General features: G+C 35.3%; 1 protein-coding gene across 11 annotated transcripts in view; it reads right to left on the minus strand.

The window, feature by feature from the left end:
• The window catches only part of LRP1B (LDL receptor related protein 1B), a 681,046-nt gene that overhangs the window by 69,226 nt on the left and 592,353 nt on the right, over positions 1 to 19,467 (minus strand). For all 11 annotated transcript variants that reach the window (XR_010832147.1, XR_007162924.2, XM_048062804.2 and 8 more), the window contains 5 exons: positions 17,435 to 17,528; positions 15,775 to 15,891; positions 15,486 to 15,605; positions 12,656 to 12,775; positions 6,105 to 6,221 (listed from right to left, as the gene is read on the minus strand). Coding sequence is in view for 9 of the 11 variants with exons in the window: in XM_048062804.2 (XP_047918761.2) it covers positions 6,105 to 6,221; positions 12,656 to 12,775; positions 15,486 to 15,605; positions 15,775 to 15,891; positions 17,435 to 17,528 (568 nt within the window). In the remaining 2 variants the exon portion in view is untranslated. The remainder of the gene's footprint in view (positions 1 to 6,104; positions 6,222 to 12,655; positions 12,776 to 15,485; positions 15,606 to 15,774; positions 15,892 to 17,434; positions 17,529 to 19,467) is intronic.

The raw sequence follows: 19,467 nt of genomic DNA on the forward strand, positions 1-19,467 counted from the left end.
GATTATATACATAATACTAATTTTCTCAAAGCAAAAGTTCATTGTATAAATGTTAGCAAATCACTGACATTTGATCCTTTTTACTGTTAACAGGCCAGGAAGAGGAAGTTCAAGATATGATAAATTATGTAAAGGAAATACTTTGTGGAAAAACAATTCATATGCAAATAAGCATTTCTCATGTTTCTATACTTATTTGCAAAATATAAGGAAATACTTTTTCTATACTGCTAATGAATTATTTATAAACAGAGATTTGATTCTGCAAAAATGTACACAATGAGCTAACTTCTCATTTCTCTGTTTGCAAGAAATATTTCTTCTGCTGTTGGAATACATCTCTGTGATTTACATATGAACACAGAAGAGCACTTTCCCATCAGTGCTGTGGCTGTTAGTGAAAGGAATAAATATTAATAGATCTCTGTATAACCAATAAAGGACAGCATCTTTCAGCTTCTGCTTTATAAAAGCACTGAAACTCCTTCCTGAGAAGAGCATTTTTGAATTATTAGAAAGAATCTTATTTGAAACACAGAACATAAGATGATCTCCTTTCACATTTTAAAGTTGGAAAATTATCTGTAGAGCCAACAGACACTTTTGTTATCAGTTTAAATGATAACAATAATGGGACCTCATAAGAAAGATTTAAAATCATTTCATATTTGGGGTTCAATTTCTTATTTAATAAGCATGGATATTGCACTATCATGAACTGACAGAATTTTATTAGGAGACCGAGGTACTTGCATACAACTCAGAGGGAAGAACAATTTTTTTTTTTTTTCCTTAAAATAAGATATGAGGTTCAAACTTATACTGTACTTTTTACCTGTATTAGTGCAGGCCAAACATGTTTGCTCCTTATAAGAATTCTGTATTTTGCAACAGCTGTTGCAAAGTCAACTTTTAGAGAAACTAATTTGTATAAAAGGAAGGGTGCAACTTGTATGTAGAAAAACAGCAGCAACATAAACATGGGATGGGAGCTCTTCAAACAGAATGAGTTAGGAGTGTATATTGACCTCTTGATTCATTCAGGCATTTGGCAGCCCATCATACGGACTTAGAGGAATTAGAGGGACATACTTAGGCCATACTTTCTTTCAAGGCATTAAAGATTCTGCAGATACAGAATGGAGCCGTTCTGTAAAATGCAAAGCAAGAATGAACGTAAAGCAAAATTATATTACCTAGAGAGGCCTTCAAAGAAGTCATCCATGTCTCAGTTCTTTTGAAAATGTTTGCTTAGCAATCAACAGAGATTTTGTATTCTTGGGTAGACTATCGTCAATAATAAACAGCTTTAGCCTATTACACAGGTAAACTGTGTATACACAGACTGTGTGTATAAATTGTGTATACACAGGTAAATTATCTCAGGTAAATTGTGCAAAATATGCTGTTCTATGGACTCTCTCTGTGGAGAGTGTAATTAAGATAAAAACCAAGGAAGAGTCATACATGTAAAAAAACAGGGGCCAAGTTAAAAATTATGGGTGATGATTACTTATTCAATGGATTGTTTCGTTGTAAATTACTTTACAAAAGAATGGTAAAGATGGGAAAAAGAAAAAAAAAATGTATCCAGGGGCTCAAGAGATTTGAAAGAGATCTACTGAGTTTTACTAGGTATACAAAGCACACACGGATAAGGAAAATCAATGAGCTAAAAATATAAGTTGAAAGAATACTCAGAAGACATTTCTGGCTTGTCATTGTTTACTCTGTCCTAGCCACTGACCACTACTGGGAACAAGCCAGCAAGATAGATCCCTGGTCTGAAGCAGCATGTTTATATATTCTGCCAGAGCACTGGCTCTGGCAGAATAGTGATGATGCAGTAAGTGATATTTGTAGTAGCTATTCTCTGTACTGAAAGAACTAACTTTACAAATAACTACATGATACAAATATATGCCTCGAAGTCTCATTTTGTGAATGGAGGTCTGTGCCTCACTGTAAGAAAAGGATGTAGCTGGGGTTACTGTATTCATCGGATATACTACCAGATGATTATGTGGGAGTGAAACCTTTCAGTAAGCCAAGCCAGAGTACCAAGTGTGATGCATCCACATAACATTAATGGAAACAGTATTAACATGACAAAATGAAAGAGGAGGTAAAATCAAAACCATCCTTCCTTATAAGTCTCCACTGTTATACAGCTAAAAGCAGTAGCATAGACCATCCTGCAGAATGAATGCCTGTAAGCACAAAATAGTTAATCATTTTTTTCTTCATGTATTTAATGTGATTTTCAACACAGATTTTAATTTTTTATTTTGCTATTTTTTCAGCATCATGTTTAATCAAAACAAAGGCAACACTTGTTCTTTGTTAATCTAGGCATAGGACTGGTAGATGTACATAAAAGAAGAAATCTTTAGTACACATCATTTTATTGAAGTAAAGCCTTTACTTGCCTTTAGCTACCACTGAAACCTAGCTGCTTTTAGAAAACTGACACTAGGCATGGTCATATTTGCACCAAGTCAGCTGAACCTTAAGCAGTGTAAAGAATACAGAAAATTTATAGCACTGTCCACTCAAGATCTACTCACAATGACATTAGGAGACATTCTAGCTTAGTTTCTTTCAATATGTTAATTTAAATGTTTTCACTCAGACATTAAATAATTGCTAGTTCTCATTGCATTTAGGATACAAACTTATCCATGGACAAAATTAACTAATTTGTTTTCTTGACAACTTGTAAGCGCAACAAAACAGCACTGAGAGGATTATCCAGCAACTGTAATATTTCCACACTGATTGAATGCATGTCCTTCTACAGCATTATTACATTTGCTTTGCTTCAGTGTTTACAGTACTTTATATTTTCTTTAATTACATTCAATAAAACATTGCTGGTGCCTTCTTTTGAGCAGGAATAAGACTCATTACTACAGATTTTCCCATTTTTTTTTTTTAAGTTCCCTGAAAGAGAAAATATTTTTGCCTAATTTCTTTAAAAATAACCCAAAAAACTCTAACAGCAAAGTCCCCTTCCAAAAAGATAATAATTAACTGAAAAGAGTTAAAAATACATTCTGTTTTGTTTAGTGCTAGCAGTCTGTGCCTTTACCCTCCTTAACAATTCTTACTTATTTGAGAGGGTCAACATGACAGCAGGCAGCCTTCATTAGGATTAATGTTTTAAAAAGGTTTTCCAGTTTTGAGCATATTCACTGGAAAATTCAACGGCTACTTAAAAACATTTATGGCAAGTTTGGTAGTACTGTCAGTTACACTGTCTTCAATGTAACCACTGCTTCTTGTGTGTCCTTGTCTAGGTTCCCGTTAACATGGCTGTCCTCTCTCTTCCTTGAACTACTCCTGTCAAACTGCTTCTGATATGAAGTTGTGGGAATGGGTGTGATATCCTTCACTAGCTTTTTGTCAGTTTTTTGAAGGAGCACAACACTTTTGCATTCATCTACATAAAATGATGTGTTAAGAAGTTCATTAGATAAGAACTACAAAGAAGTAAACAAATAAGCCTGGGAGGATAGTTCACACTGTACATTGTAAGACAAATACAGGTAAAGAACAAAAAAGTCTGGAGATGCTATGCCAGAAACACAGTCTTAACAGACACATCTCTTTGCATTATAGCACTAATAATTTTTCACCCCAGTGTGTGATATTTTCTAACTCACTCTTTTTTGCTGCTGATAACTTCAGGTTACTATTGTATGTGAAAGTAAATAATCTAGATAAATGTACATACTTGAGCTGAATTTCTAAAATTCAATGAATTCATTCTGTATTCTTGAGAAACAGCTCATTTTCTGATATAGCTGCCTGAAAAGGCCTTTGTAAAGTCATGTATGCTATGAACAACTTATCATAATGTGCCACGCAATACATTTTGTCAAATTCTTTTGAAGCTCTAATATATATTTGTTTCATTGAACTTTATTCTATAAGTGGCCAGACAGCCCATAAAGAATTTTCTACATCTATTTTGAACAACTGAACAATATTATGTATTTTCCCAATGCTTCTGAGATTTTGAATTTTACAACTGTGCCAGCCTACTGTATTTAATTTAGACAGCAGAATAAGGGACTTAGGAAGAAAACAGTTAGGAGAAAAGGATGCATTTGACAAGCAAAAGAAAACAAAAAATACCGAAAAGCAAACACAAACTACAATTATTCACTACACAAAGATCTGTTTAACGCTTATATATTGTAAGGTTTGTTCTGAGAATTTAAACAATTTTAGTTTGATGCACAGGTTGCATCCAGGTACTCTCAACTCACTAATTCTATCCACTACAATTAACTACAGATTTCCTTATCTGAAAGTCTGGAGAACAGCCAAGAATGGAGTATATAACTTAGGTATTGGTGTGAACACAAAGATGGCAAGCTTAATAAATAAATAAATAATAAAAAAAAAGAAATTGCTGAATAATTTCTCCTACATTATTTGAACACTTGTTTTTATAACCTTATTCTATGACAACCTAAACTTTACAGAAGAGAATTATCAGTTCTGGACAATAAATAAATACCACTTCACACATGACAAAATTTCAAATAAGATGCTTGATACTTGTTTTGCAAACAGTAGTAATGTTTAGTGGAGGTGGGCTTTTTTTCGTTGTTGTTTTCTGTTTTTAATTTTCAACTTTTAAAAAGATTATCCGGTCACGTAGATTAACACTGCTATACCAAATCCATGTCTTTCTTTGATTTTTACATGAGCATAATAGAAAATAATTTCTTGCTATTTATAATAGAAATAGAAAAAATCTCACCATCACTAATACTCAATTCCGAAATAAAATCTCCGGTGAAGCTAAGGAAGCTTTTGTGTGTTGTCAACAACACCTGCTTCCCTGCCCCACCTCCTGTCCAGGTTTAACAATAAATGGCTCTGAGTGATTACTGAGACAGATGACATTTTCCTCTTTACATGAAGCATTTGCATTTGAGAACTATGACACCATTGCTTTCAGTAACTCCTTTTTTTTTTTTTTTTTTTCTCCAAATAGATAGTGATAAAAAGGCATGTAAATCCACTTAAACTTTCAAGCTAAATAAGCTAGTCTTCAGACATCCTCTACCTCTGGACAGCATATCTTGAAAGGGAGAAAGGAGCAGACAGCATTTGCCCACCATGAGAATGCCTAGTTTATTAAACACTCTAGCTTTGAGGTTATTACCTCAAAGACGCTAAATACACATTCAGGATATACAACCAGAAATATGCATTCAAGATTGTCTGAACAAAAATATATTAATTTCTTGGATTTCTAAAAACAAAAGAAAAAAAATGGACAGAAATTGTTTGCCAAATGAAGAGAGGACACTTCAGAACTACTGCTGGAATTTCCCTCTTGAAATATTTTATAAAGACAATGATTGCAAGATGAAAGAAACCATTATGAATTTGTCATTGCCTCCTGAGAGCCAGATCTAAAATAACACACTGGAAGTGGTATTACAGAGATTTATTAGGCATTGAAGTTCCTAATGGGTGGGAGAGAACTAGATTAACCAAGCTACTTTCAGTAACAAGGTCGACTTTTTAATCTAGTTAAGTATAAGAGAAATGGGTTACCAAAGGCACAAAACATGGCAAATCATCTAAGCAATATACAGAAGGTGATGGAAAGATAGTGTTTGATCAAAAACGTGTTTAACAAGTTGTTAACAGTATTATTATTGTAATTATTAAACAGTAATTGTTTCTTGTTAAACAGTATTTCTCACTATGTTTTACGTTTCTTACCTAGAGATAATAGACATGAAACGTAAGAGTAACTCTGACAAAGGTAAGCTAATTCTGATACTATTGATTGTGAATTCATCAGGTTATTGAGAAGTCACAAGTCAGACCTTTTTATTTATTTATTTATTTATTTATTTTTGTAGCTCTCATAGAGAATTACAGATCTTTAAGAATTAATAAAATCGGAAAATTTCAGCAAGGGACATTTTTGATTCTGGTTGACTGATTTTCAATGGATCAGGTGGCATTGTAAGAAAGCACATATGTGCAATTTATCCGAATTTTAAAAAATCCCCTTACATGTTATACTGACTGTATTCATTGTAACATGCACTTAGGTAAAAGTTACTTACTACAGTTCTCTTCATCAGAATTATCACCACAATCATTTTGGCTGTCACATCTCCAATGATCTGGAATACAGTTGTTGTTTTTGCACTGGAATTCATGAGGCCCGCAAGTTTTTTTATCTGTAATTAGGATTAATATCATTTACATCACTGCAGAGTCAAAAGTGGAAAGATTGCTACTGAACACTGACACGACAATATTACCAAAAACCTTTCAGAATGAGCAACCTAAATACTTAAAAAGTTATTTTCAGAACTAATTTATTTCTCATACTGCATTCTTTAAGATTTTATTTATTCACTCATACCAAAAGAGATATACTTATAAATTTGGTTATAAAATTAAAATAAATACTGTAAAAACCTCTCATTTAAAGTGAGACGTGAAATTTAGAAGCGATGCACAGATTAGCTCGGAGAGGTTAACAATTGAATCTCAAAAAATACACTGACTTTTTTCTTGAATCTTACTGTAAGATTGCTCTACAAAAGATCAGATCACAGTAAGCTACAATATATATATATTTAAATGTACATAATATATATTTCTCTACAGCTATGTTTACATGCAATTATTTAAGACTAATCATACCTAACAGAAAACTTTGCATTTTGCTTTATATTTTTATCTTTTGTCATCTTGGACTGAAAGTTTGCTTATACAGAGGAAAAAAAGCACATAATGCTAAACTGAAATTAATTTTCTTCATGCAGTAAATTCTCTATGAGATTTCCTGTTTACAGAATAGTATCATAGCCAAAGCCTTTTGGGGATGCATGAACATTCTGAACTACTCCAGCAGGAAGGAGCTGTCTCTGTGTTTTATTTTTTTATTTCACTGTGATGATATTTCAGCAGAAATTTCTTAATTTCCATTCAGCTATTTCATAACATCTCAGATCAGACTTCATGTTCCTATTATGACAACTTGATAAGTTCTAATAACTGTCAGAATGAAAGAGAACTGAAACATTCACTTAAGTCAACCTGCTTTTTCTGCCTCTGAAATAGAAAGGATGATGTCCCAAATTAGAGGTATTACATTTGATGCCATGGCCCAAACTGCTGCTTTTTGTAGTTTGCTTTAGGTGTGGTTCTGGAACTAGAGATATACAGCAAAAAAAATTTTGAATATCAAAAAGGTGGAGGCAAACAGCGACATAGCTCCTCACACTCACAAATTTGTTAATTAAAATACTGCCTTTTGCATTTGTTCCCCATTCTCTGCCAACATCAAGATTATAAACAGTTTTCTCAAAAAATACTTTTTCTTATGATGTTTCTCAAGACGACAAAAGTAATTCATAGATAGTCAATGATAGTTCAGTCACGACATTTCAAGTACTTACATTGGCAAACAGTTTTAACTTTGTCAAACAATCTTAACACTTTTAACATTATACAACACAAACATAAGAAAAATAAAAAACAGAACTCTTGCATTTCCATCTGTAGCTTTGTAAAAGGTGGTTTCAAATCAGAAACCCATCCTACACGTTAAAATACTTCTAGTAAACTCTATAGTCCCACATCACCTATCTGCCCACAAAATGAGTCACACAGTATCACAGTATCACAGATTTCTAGGTTGGAAGAGACCTCCAGATCATCGAGTCCAACCTCCGACCTAACACTAAGTACTCCACTAAACCATATCGCTAAGCTCTACATCTAAACGTCTTTTAAAGACCTCCAGGGATGGTGACTCCACCACCTCCCTGGGCAGCCCGTTCCAATGCTTAATAACCCTTTCGGTAAAGAAGTACTTCCTAACATCCAACCTAAAACTCCCCTGTCGCAACTTTCGCCCATTCCCCCTCGTCCTGTCACCAGGCACGTAGGAGAACAGACCAACCCCCACCTCTTTACAGCCTCCTTTAAGGTAACTGTAGAGAGCGATAAGGTCGCCCCTGAGCCTCCTCTTCTCCAGGCTGAACAAGCCCAGCTCCCTCAGCCGCTCCTCGTAAGACTTGTTCTCCAGACCCCTCACCAGCTTGGTCGCCCTTCTCTGGACTCGCTCGAGCACATCCATGTCCTTCCTGTAGCGAGGGGCCCAAAACTGAACACAGTACTCGAGGTGCGGCCTCACCAGAGCCGAGTACAGGGGCACAATCACTTCCCTAGACCTGCTGGCCACACTGCTTCTTATGCAGGCCAGGATGCTGTTGGCCTTCTTGGCCACCTGGGCACACTGCTGGCTCATATTCAGCCGACTATCAACCAATACTCCCAGGTCCCTCTCGGCCAGGCAGCTTTCCAGCCACTCATCTCCCAGCCTGTAGCTCTGCTTGGGGTTGTTGCGCCCCAGGTGCAGGACCCGGCACTTGGCCTTGCTGAACTTCATACAGTTGACCTCAGCCCATCGCTCCAGCCTATCCAGATCCTCCTGCAGAGCCTTCCTGCCCTCAAGCAGATCGACACACGCACTTAGCTTGGTGTCATCTGCAAACTTACTGAGGGTGCACTGGACGCCCTCATCCAGATCATCGATAAAGATATTAAAGAGGACCGGCCCCAGTACCGAGCCCTGGGGGACACCACTAGTGACCGGCCTCCAACCAGATTTGACTCCATTCACCACAACTCTCTGGGCCCGGCTATCCAGCCAGTTTCTAACCCAGCGAAGTGTACGCCAGTCCAAGCCCCGAGCAGCCAGTTTCTTGAGGAGAATGTTGTGGGGAACTGTGTCAAAAGCCTTACTGAGGTCAAGGTAAACCACATCCACAGCCTTTCCCTCATCCACCAAGCGCGTCACTTGGTCATAGAAGGAGATCAGGTTCGTCAAGCAGGACCTGCCTTTCATAAACCCATGCTGACTGGGCCTGATCGCCTGCTTGCCCTGCAAGTGCCACGTGATGACCCTTAAGATAATCTGCTCCATGAGCTTTCCTGGCACTGAGGTCAAACTGACAGGCCTATAGTTCTCCGGGTCTGCCCTGCGGCCCTTCTTATAGATGGGCGTCACATTGTCTAGCCGCCAGTCAACTGGGACCTCCCCCGATAGCCAGGACTGCCGATAAATGATGGAAAGCGGCTCGGCCAGCTCCTCCGCCAGTTCTTTCAGTACCCTCGGGTGCATCCCATCCGGCCCCATCGACTTGCCCACATCCAAGCTCCGTAGCAGGTCGCCAACCATTTCCTCATGGATAGCGAAGGCCACGTCCTGCTCCCCGTCCCCTTCCACCAGCTCAGGGCACTGGGTATCCAGAGAACAACCGGTATTGCCGCTAAAGACTGAGGCAAAGGCGGCATTAAGCACCTCAGCCTTTTCCTCATCCTTAGTAACTAGGTTTCCCCTCGCATCCAGTAAAGGATGGAGATTCTAAGGATGGAGTCCTAAAGAATAGTCACAGATCATATATTATTTATTCTTCCACATTGGACAGACACACCAAGATCTAATCAGTAACACACAGAATGCAGAGATAACATACTTTCCTTCGGCCACTTGCTAGGTTGAAGACAACATGTAAGATATCTTTTCTTATTCTTTATAAAGAGTTACCTCATTCTCAAGGTCGCTAAATCCTTTTTCTAGGATTGCCTCTTTACACTTTTGGAGAAAGGCTGGATTTTTTTTTTTTTTTTAATTTTTTAAATATCTATGTGTGTATTCTAAATGTATGATTATTAGTTGAATATTAGTCTTTCTTCTTCCTACTCTAATTTACCTAAAACAAACACATATTTAACTCTTTCTTTTAAAAAATACTTTTTATATCTGCAAGGCTTTCTTCACTTGAGAAATCTGAAAGCTTTTTATTCCTTTGGGTTGACTCTGATCTCTTATAGCAGCTTACAGTTGACATGTCTTATGGACCAGATTTGCTTGTCTTTTATTTCCTTCTTCACATTAATGAGAGCTCAGGAAAACCCTAGGACAATAGAACTAAGATATAACAAAGAGAAATATTTGGGAAAGTTGTGTAACAAATATATGATCTTTCAGACAGAGCGATTTATTCAGCTCAAAAGAAATAGTGCAAGAGATTAATTTTTGAATTGTGGAACCCTGAAAGGCACACACATATTTGTCATTGTTGTCTTCAACACTAAACTGCTTTGCATTTTTCTTAAAATGAGGCTGCCCGAAAATGTGGAAGTTCAGATAGGAATGGTACAAAGAAAAAGAAGTAAGTTACGGTAACTCAATTTTTGTATTACTCTCTTTATTATTGACATAGATTAATCTATTTACTGTAAAGGCCCCTTTTCTTATATTGTGTGACTGCCTGAGGTAGCTGCTGGTTGGCTGGAGTCCATCTTCTGTACTTGTCTAATGATACTGTATTTTAGAAGTACTTCTAAATGAGCATGAAGAAAATGGGATAAAGACTTAAATTGAAAACAAAACCCAGATGATTATACATACAGGCTAAAAGCACATTGATACCAATACCAATGAAGTAAAAACCAAAATTTTGCCACTAACTGCATTACACTGCAGTTTGGGGGATTCACCATCATCAGGAAAAACAAACAAATAAAACAAAAACAAACAAAAAAACACTTTTACTCTTTAGGCTAAAAATTAATATTTAAATAAACGAGGAAGCAGAAAACAGTCATACTAACATTGACACATTATGTGAATAGAAACCTTAAATACACGTAACTTTTAAAGCAGATTATAATCACTTTCCAACACTGAACACAGCTTTCTTCATATGCTAACCCCAAAAGGGCCTTTTGCGATGTAAAGGACTAAAGATGTGAGTAAGGATTACCATAATTTAATGGCTTGTTTTAACTGTCTGGACAGCAGGCATGAATTAACTCTACCTATTGTTCTTTGAAAAACACCACATGCTCATTAATAAGCATGCACTTCCTAACTGCTTTAAATTGTCTGAGTTGAAAATGAACCATAGAAGACTAAATACATTCAGAACAATTCTAACAAATTCACTCAATATAGTATTTCCAATAACATATGGTAGTAAACATTTACTAAGCAATATATACGTGACTATGGGACACTTAAGCAAAGAAGAAATTACCCTTTATGCAAGTTTTGCATTGCAAGCATTTTAAAAATGAACTATAAATGATAACAAGTTAGTATTAGCACCAACATATGCATATCTTTATTACACTCAACTTGTAGCTTCATAATTTAATTTTCCCATAGTTTGTTCATAAAAATAGCCGTCTTTAAATACATTAAAAAACAAACAAACAAAAACACAGACGACCAAATCTTGTTCTAGCTAGTGATATAACAAGATCATTTAAACATATTTCAAATCCTAAAAATAAAGAAAACTTTAAAATGTGATTAAAGCCATCTTGTTCTTGCATATGTTTACTTATTAGATGAGTGTGCATAACAATCACGACTGGCATAGAGATTGTGAGTAGGGATAAATTTTTTCCTTCTGATCCAACACAAAAAGTAATGGCATTATATTCAGCTAGCAAATTTAAAATAAAAAGGGAGGGGTTTTTGCACAGAGGTTCTTTCTATTGCTCTTTCTATTGGCTTTTGCCAATGATGAATCACAAGTGTCTTAATTTTTTTCCTGTTCAATATTAGTTTTTTTTTTCCCCTTAATTTTCCTTATTTTTTTCCCCGCTCTGCTTTCAAATTTTGTGCTTTGCATATATTATTATATGAACCTTTTTAAAATTCTTTGTTCCATTTCAGTTGGGCTTGAATGGGTTACTCAGAAACATGAATCAACACTTTGGCAGCTGGGAATGCCCTTTATGAGTACAGCTCTTGCACTGACATCTTTCCTTCATCTTGCCTGTAGATGATCTGCCTTCTCAAACTACCATATTTAAGTACACAAACTTTATAAGTATCAGATGTTCTTGGAGAAGTCCTATGGGGATTGCTGAGTTTGTGGGATTGTGTGATAGGACATGTCTCACTGAAGCATACAGACAGAAGCAAAAGTTGGTCATGTCAAACTGCAATCTGCTCTGGATCCTTTTGTCCAGTCAGTCTTAACACCTAATTCTCCATTGAAGATACCTCTGTTGACAAACATTTAAGTCAACTTCGTACTGGTCTTTATTCTGAGTTACATTTCCCAGTATATCTCACAACACTGACTCTTGTTGCATGGAATAAAGTAATTCATTTATTACAAGATCTTTTTGCTACATTGAGTGTCTTTCTTACTCCAAAATAAAAAGGTGATGCAGAAATTATACTGAATAATCTACTGAAATTATACAGTAGATTATAGCAAATTATGACATTTTTCACTGTTTATTAATCATAAAAACAATAAAGTATGCAGAATAAATTGATGAAAACTGGATAATTCTTTAAGAAAAATCATGAAAGTTATTATATTCTAGATGAGATACTACTACTTTATTGGCTGGAGCTATAAATTAGTATAATATAAAGTGCATAGTTTACTTATCCAACAAGAATTGTAAGAGCCAGACAAAGCTATCATACCAGATAGGTACTACCATACATTGGAAGAGGACATGTTAAATGAAATCCTTATATACTTTTGCTACTTTTTTCAACAATGTCAAGCTACAGTCATATTCAAAACAGTAATATATTCTAAACCTGTGTCATGCTTACCACAGTTAGCTTCATCTGATCCATCAGCACAATCAGGGTCTTCATCACATACCCACAGTTTAGAAATGCAATGTTTAGTTGTTTTACATTGGAAGTGGTCTGGAGAACAACTGTTTTCAGCTTTAAGAAAAAAAAAAAAAAAAAGGATTTAAAATTAAAACAAGAAGTTTCTGCTTATATTCCAAACACGTTTTGTACGTAAGGTTTAAAAAAGAAAAAAAAAAGTAACTTCCATAAGAAAACAGTATTCAGGTTTACATTGTTTATAAATTCATCATCTTTTTAATATTATTTTACACACAACAGCAAGATATGAGCAAGAATTTAGAATACAAAAACATCCTCACAATAAAAACACCCTGAGTGCACTCATGGATTCCTTCTTCTATCCAAGCAGTGAGAACACTGCAACAATCAAGAGCCTTTTCACAGGGATTCCTCCTCTAGTTATTTATCATGAAAAGTTACTTGCTTTGCTGATTTGTTTCCTACAACATTCAGCTCCACAGACTAAGAGGAAAGTTAAGTTCCTGCCTTAAACCAAGAATCTGCTTTCAAGCCAGCATGGGTGGAATGCTACTTAGAGTGGAATGCTACTTTAAATTCATGTAGTGAAACATGATTCTACCTCAACTAAACTACCTCACAAAAACTTATGCCAGATCTTACTATTTCTTAAATTCATAACAGAGTATAAAGGCAAGATGAAGGACATATACCTGGACTGGACTGTGAACCAGTTATTTGAGACCAGATGCATAAAGATTTCTTTAGAGATAAGTATATGTACAAGAACCTTTAAATTGTCCTAAATTGAACTGAACACAGGTGAAAAACAGCATGACCTATTCTCTGATAACATTTTCCAACATGAATACTTGTCCCACTTTTACCTAGTGAACTCCACAAAATTTTAACAAACTTTCCTATCCATGTTGAAAAGCAACTTGCTACTTGGCACCGATGTAATACCACTGATACTGATATAACAAGGAGACATGCTTGTTTCTTTCTTGGGTTTGGCAAAATGAAAAAAAATGTGTTTGTTAAAAGATGGTGTATTATTTCTTTCAGCGTCATTTCCATGCATCAATTTACAGTGCTGCATTTAAAAAACATGTAGACTTGGATATGCTGCTAACTCTACTTACAAAAAGTAATACTTCTCAGCTAGGATACCCCATCAAGAAATTTCAGTGTCTACCTTCCTCCATTTTACATGTGGAAAGCCTTAAGTATATAATATGACTTGTTCAAGGTCACTTAAGTATAAAACCAAGCAGTGGCCAAGCTGAGAAAAGGTCTTTGTTTTATGAATGTTAGTCTGGTGAAATCAGAACAAGATAGATAATATCAACTATTACCTGTCTTGTGACAGGAACCCTAACCACCTTGAACTTTGAGGCAGACTTAACCCTCCCACTTTGGGTAGTCTCTCCTAAGGCACTTGAAGAGTTTTCAGAAGCCATAAACTAGATTTTATTAGAATATAAACTAGCACACTTAGTTTTCTTAAAAGAGAAGCTCATAATGTTTAGGTAAGACAATAGTGTTTTGTTTTTTTTTAATTATTATTTTTAAGTATATAATGAACCCTTCCAGCCCCCTACCTCATGCCTTTGCAGGTGGGTTGATAGCTGATTTTCAGACAATTCAAAAGCTTGCTTTGTATCACAGCAGACTGTCCTATCCCATCCTAGTGGAAAACATTCCAAGGAATTCACTGATGATCCTGACCCTATTCCTACCACAATCCTTGAGCACTGCCGTGCTGTGGACTCTACTGCTCTGATTTCATTTTGCCGGGTTCACCTCATGGTTTTGGGAACCTTTCATGTAACATGTGCAGATCTTTATAACGAAAAGAGCAATCTCCCTTATCTTCTGGAGGTGCTTACCTGACACCACTTAATCTGTTTTTAAAGAAATGTGACATGCAATAACAATATTGTTAGAGGCTCTGCTGCGCTGATTGTAAGATGCCATTAAACATGATAACTAACAAAGCCTTTGTATCCTTAGCAACCCTTCCCTTGGAGAAGGACGTGTTCTTTCAGAAATGCAACACATGCAAACTTTGAGAAAACTAATTCTGAAAGTAGGAATGAGCACTTTAGATCAGCTGTAGATCTGATTAATGAACTGAGTGAAGGACAGAGATGTATTTGAAGACAACAACATTATTTTAATTGCAGAATGATCAAAGATACTACCTATTCAATACATTTCCATTTAAAAACTGAAAATATTTTCTCTATTTGTCTCTGAGAAATATGGAGTGAAACTGAATTTACCGAAAGATGTATAAAAAGATGAGTAAATGGAAAGTTGCATAGATAAATTAATGAAGTCCCCGTAGAAAAGGGAATTGAAAAGGTAGAGAACTATATCAATGAAAAGGGATATAGAAGGAGCTATGGATCTACATAATACCCAGTAAAAGAAGAAGAAAATTATTTTTCCCTTTAAATGTGTTGCCGAAAGCCATGGCAGATGAAAGCCTCAAGAATATGAGTCATTTGTGAGGTGGTTAAGAGTAAAATGGATATTTCAGCCTAAGTCAGAAACCCAATTAAATGCTTGAAATTAATTTATTTACACACCCCTTTTCTTTGCAATGACTTTCAAAAATGAAGTTAATAAATGACATTTTACCTTGTTCTCTTGTATATAAAGCACTGTACATCAAACAATCCAGTGCATTAGCTGCTTTGCATGTTCCTCACATTACTTTGCAGAGGACATTAACATTATTTTACATATTGTATTTCAGCTTCTGGTTTAAAATCAGCTACAGTTGTCAGAACAAAATTTTCTAAACAAAACTTACGGCAGTCTCTTTCATCTTCTTCATCACCACAATCATCCTGTCCATTGCATCTCAGATTTATTGGAATACACTTCTGATTCTTTGTGCACTTAAACTGACCTGACAGACACACATGTGTGTCTGGAATTTGAAAGAATAAAAAATATTAAATTAAAGAGATTAAAAGTTAAAGATTAAAAAAATTTACAGATTAAAAGTTAAAATAAAAATACAAATAACTTTCTTGATAGCACGGCATTTATACCAGTTTAGCATGTTTCTTAAGTCTTTAATACATACAGTCACCTACCGCAGTTCAGTTCATCAGAATTGTCCCCACAATCATTCTCTCCATCACAGATAAAAGCTGGAAGAGCACAAAGTCCAGTTCCACACTGAAAACGTCCTGGCTGACATCTGAATTCAGCTGGAGAAAAAAATGTTTATTAATACTATTGGAAGAATGATAAAGTGTCAATAGCGTTGTTCTTTCTCAAAAGAGCTATCAAAAGTATTTGTGAACATTGAGCCTATACAGTCAAATACAAATCTAAGTAGATAATAGCAAATAAAATGTATGTGTACTACTGTAAAATTGATTTCAAAGTGTGAGATTTTATATTCACGTAACTGTAGTTATAACTTCCTAATGATATGTTTATCATTACAATGCTCTACAGGTTGATGCTTACTAATAGTTCAACAGAAATTTGCAATTTAGGATATAAACATTTCAGTTCAAGTGTGCATTTAAGAAATTTACTATCTCACTCTAATTCCACCTCCCATGAGTCTACCACTGCTTTTTCTCATAGCCACTGCCATTTGTGTGAATGAGCAATTATGCACTTCTATAGCACTATTTTCTATAAACAGATTATAGCTAAAAATGTTAATCTTAGATACGGTGATTATATATGTTAAGGTTTGCTTCAAAGGCCTTTGCAGCAGAAAAAGAGAACTAATAGCATTGTAAAAAAACATGGATTAGAGATTTCAGTACACAAAATTCAATGAGCTGTTACTTATCTGGAAGACTATATAACACAGAGTTTTTTTGTGCTTATAAGCTTGAGGGAAGAATACAAGAATATTTTGTTTTATGTAGATTAATTTAATAGTATTAAAGAAGTTAGTGACGGTGACTGAGAACACAGCATCATTAATAGACATTACTGTTCAGTAATCTAGTACACTAGACAGGTACTTTTCTAACAACTAAGTAAACCAGCAGCCAGCTGCCATCAAAACAACCATCCTTTGGGATGCTGAAAGAATCATCATTATTGACTTCCAGCTGTCTACAATTCAATGGAGGAATACTACAGTAACCTACTATTTGGACTATGGGAGGCTATTGAGAAATATGCTGTATCTTTTGTAGTGTGTCAAAGTTACACAGATGCATGAAAAATGTTCACTGCATAAAATCATTCAGACTGGTGGTGAAATTCATCTCACCAAACTTTCCTTTGACAAAGTTTATAAAACTATAAAATGAAAATGTTTATATAAAACATATCATGAAAAATAAACAGAATCTTAGTTGGAGTCACATCGAAAACGTTGCTGTTTCAGGAAATTGCATTAAATGATACCATGCAGCTAAACCTGTATAATTGCAATAAAACATAATCTAATGAAAATTGTAATATCACATTTCTATTGCAAAAATAGAACAATTAAATTCAGCAAAAATTTAGATGGAATCAAATAAAAAGGAAAAATGTGTTCTTATAATTTTCCAAAGATCTTAAGAGACACTTAGTAGTCATGAATTAATGAAAATCTTACACAGCCTGACAGACAAGACTCTGTGCCCTTTCTAAATCTGACAGAGACCAAGGAAAGCAAAACAGTGCTGCAAACAAAAGCTTTCAAAGAAAATCCTCTTCTTAACATTTATAAAGCATTATATTTGGTTTGGACTCTACAGACAAAACTGAGTTCCAAATGTAGAATGCACTTACGGCATTCCTTGGGCTCATCAGAGCCATCCCCACAGTCGTCAACAGTGTCACATTTCCACCAGAATGGAATACATTTGTCAGTTTTGCAACGGAACTGGAGAAAAGGAGAGAAAGAATATGTTGTTTTTTACAGGAACAGCATAAACTATAAGAAATTAGATTCATTTGATTAAATCATTGTTCCACTAATAACTTCTGGTTGTTGATTTTATAAAACCTGATCTAAAAAAAAATGTGTGTGTTTTTGGAGATGTATTGCACTGAGACTTCAGCTGACAGAAGTCACTGCAGTTTCAATGACATTGCTACACTCATAGTTCCACTGATAAAAAGCAATCACTGCATTTTGCTGCATTCCATGACTTGATCCTTTAAGATCTTATTCAGAACAACCATAAAAACAACATTGTAATTTTGTTTTCACTGAAAAAAAAAAAAACACAAACAAAATAAAGGGTAGAAATGATTTGATGCAATCTTCGAGGGCTAATCCTAAAATCAGAGTTCATTATGTTAGGGAGAAAAATCTGGATAGACTATCTGCACCTTTCAACAAATGTGTTTCTTACCTGGTATCTCTATGAGCACAGAAGCGAAGGAAACCAGCAAACTTAGACGTGCAAGACATTTAATTTTCTGTGACAGCATATTTTTTTTCATTTCTTCATGTTTTAAAAAATATTAATTACTCAATAAAACTGTGTTTAAGAGGTATATAAAACTTGGTACATTAGTTCAGTTTTAATTTGTCTGCCAAGACTGTTCAGGGTGTCACTGCCATTTATACATTGAGCAACATCATTCCCATACCACACAGAGACATGCTATACAATTGGTTGGATCTAAATTCAGGCATGTAGCAAAAACAAATTGCTCTATTTTATCCTTCGGTGCATGTTGTTGTATACCACTATCAACCTCTACTAGACAAATACATCAGATCCAGATTTTGTTTCTGTCTAATCCAGTATTAAGAGAGTACTTATCTGGATATCCATACTCTAGGAGATTATTTAGGAATGGGTGTAAGGCTGTTATGCCGTTCTACAAAGGTAAGCATATCAGAGTAGCTCAGCAGAAGGCCTCCTGGTGTAGGAAACCAACAGAAACTCAGACAACTCTCATTCTTACTACTTTCTATTTGCTAGCTTGGCCTTTTTACTGCCTCATTGTTTTAAAGTACCAGCCACGCTGCTCACCACAAGGCACTTCAAGCCATTAAACTGACAACATAAATTTAATTCCAGGAAATGGGTACTAACTCTTAGATATTTTTACACTGCATGGAAATACTTATGATCCCTTCTAAATCTGGTATCCAATCACTTAGTAAAATTGGGGGTCAGAGCCATGTAGGTGTGTGTGGAATTACCTTAAATGGCCTTCTAGAGTCTGATGTATCTTGTAGTGAATAATTTCTTACACCAGATTAGCCATCAAAAGACATTGAATGTCTGCCTGTGTGTAAAACGAGCGAGTGTATCAGCCATCCAGCTGCTTCAGAAATGGCTAACAGTGGATGTGGTTTCATGAGTGATTATATCATCAGAATAACTAGAATTTTACAACAAAATCTGAAAATCTTTACTGAGCAAAGTATGTTTTTGCCACAGACCTCTGCATCTGATGCCATTAGGCTGACAAATTATCAGAGAGTAGACAGATTTCAGAATTAGAAGAAAATGACTAATAACCAACATCAATTTGTAGTTGTATTTCTGCAGGCAACTTCTCCTATATAACCCCTCTCTCCCTCCTAAGGAATGCAGAAGTGATAAAATATTACTTTTGGAGGATCCAAGATACAACGCTATCCTTCAAATCAGGTTATGAATTAATAATTTAGAAAGGAGCCACTCAATCAACTGTTAGCATGTAAGTAAAATTAAAACAAACAAACAAAACAAAATAGAAAGTGCCTTTTTATTTTAATAAAATAAATTTAAGAAGGTGAATATATGTGGAAAAAAGATTAGGTAAGACATTCTTCATTTTCTTTTATTCTTTCTTTTTGCTCACCACTTAATGGGAAG

Source organism: Anser cygnoides, chromosome 6, assembly GCF_040182565.1.
Source record: "Anser cygnoides isolate HZ-2024a breed goose chromosome 6, Taihu_goose_T2T_genome, whole genome shotgun sequence".
NCBI classification, from domain to species: domain Eukaryota; kingdom Metazoa; phylum Chordata; class Aves; order Anseriformes; family Anatidae; genus Anser; species Anser cygnoides.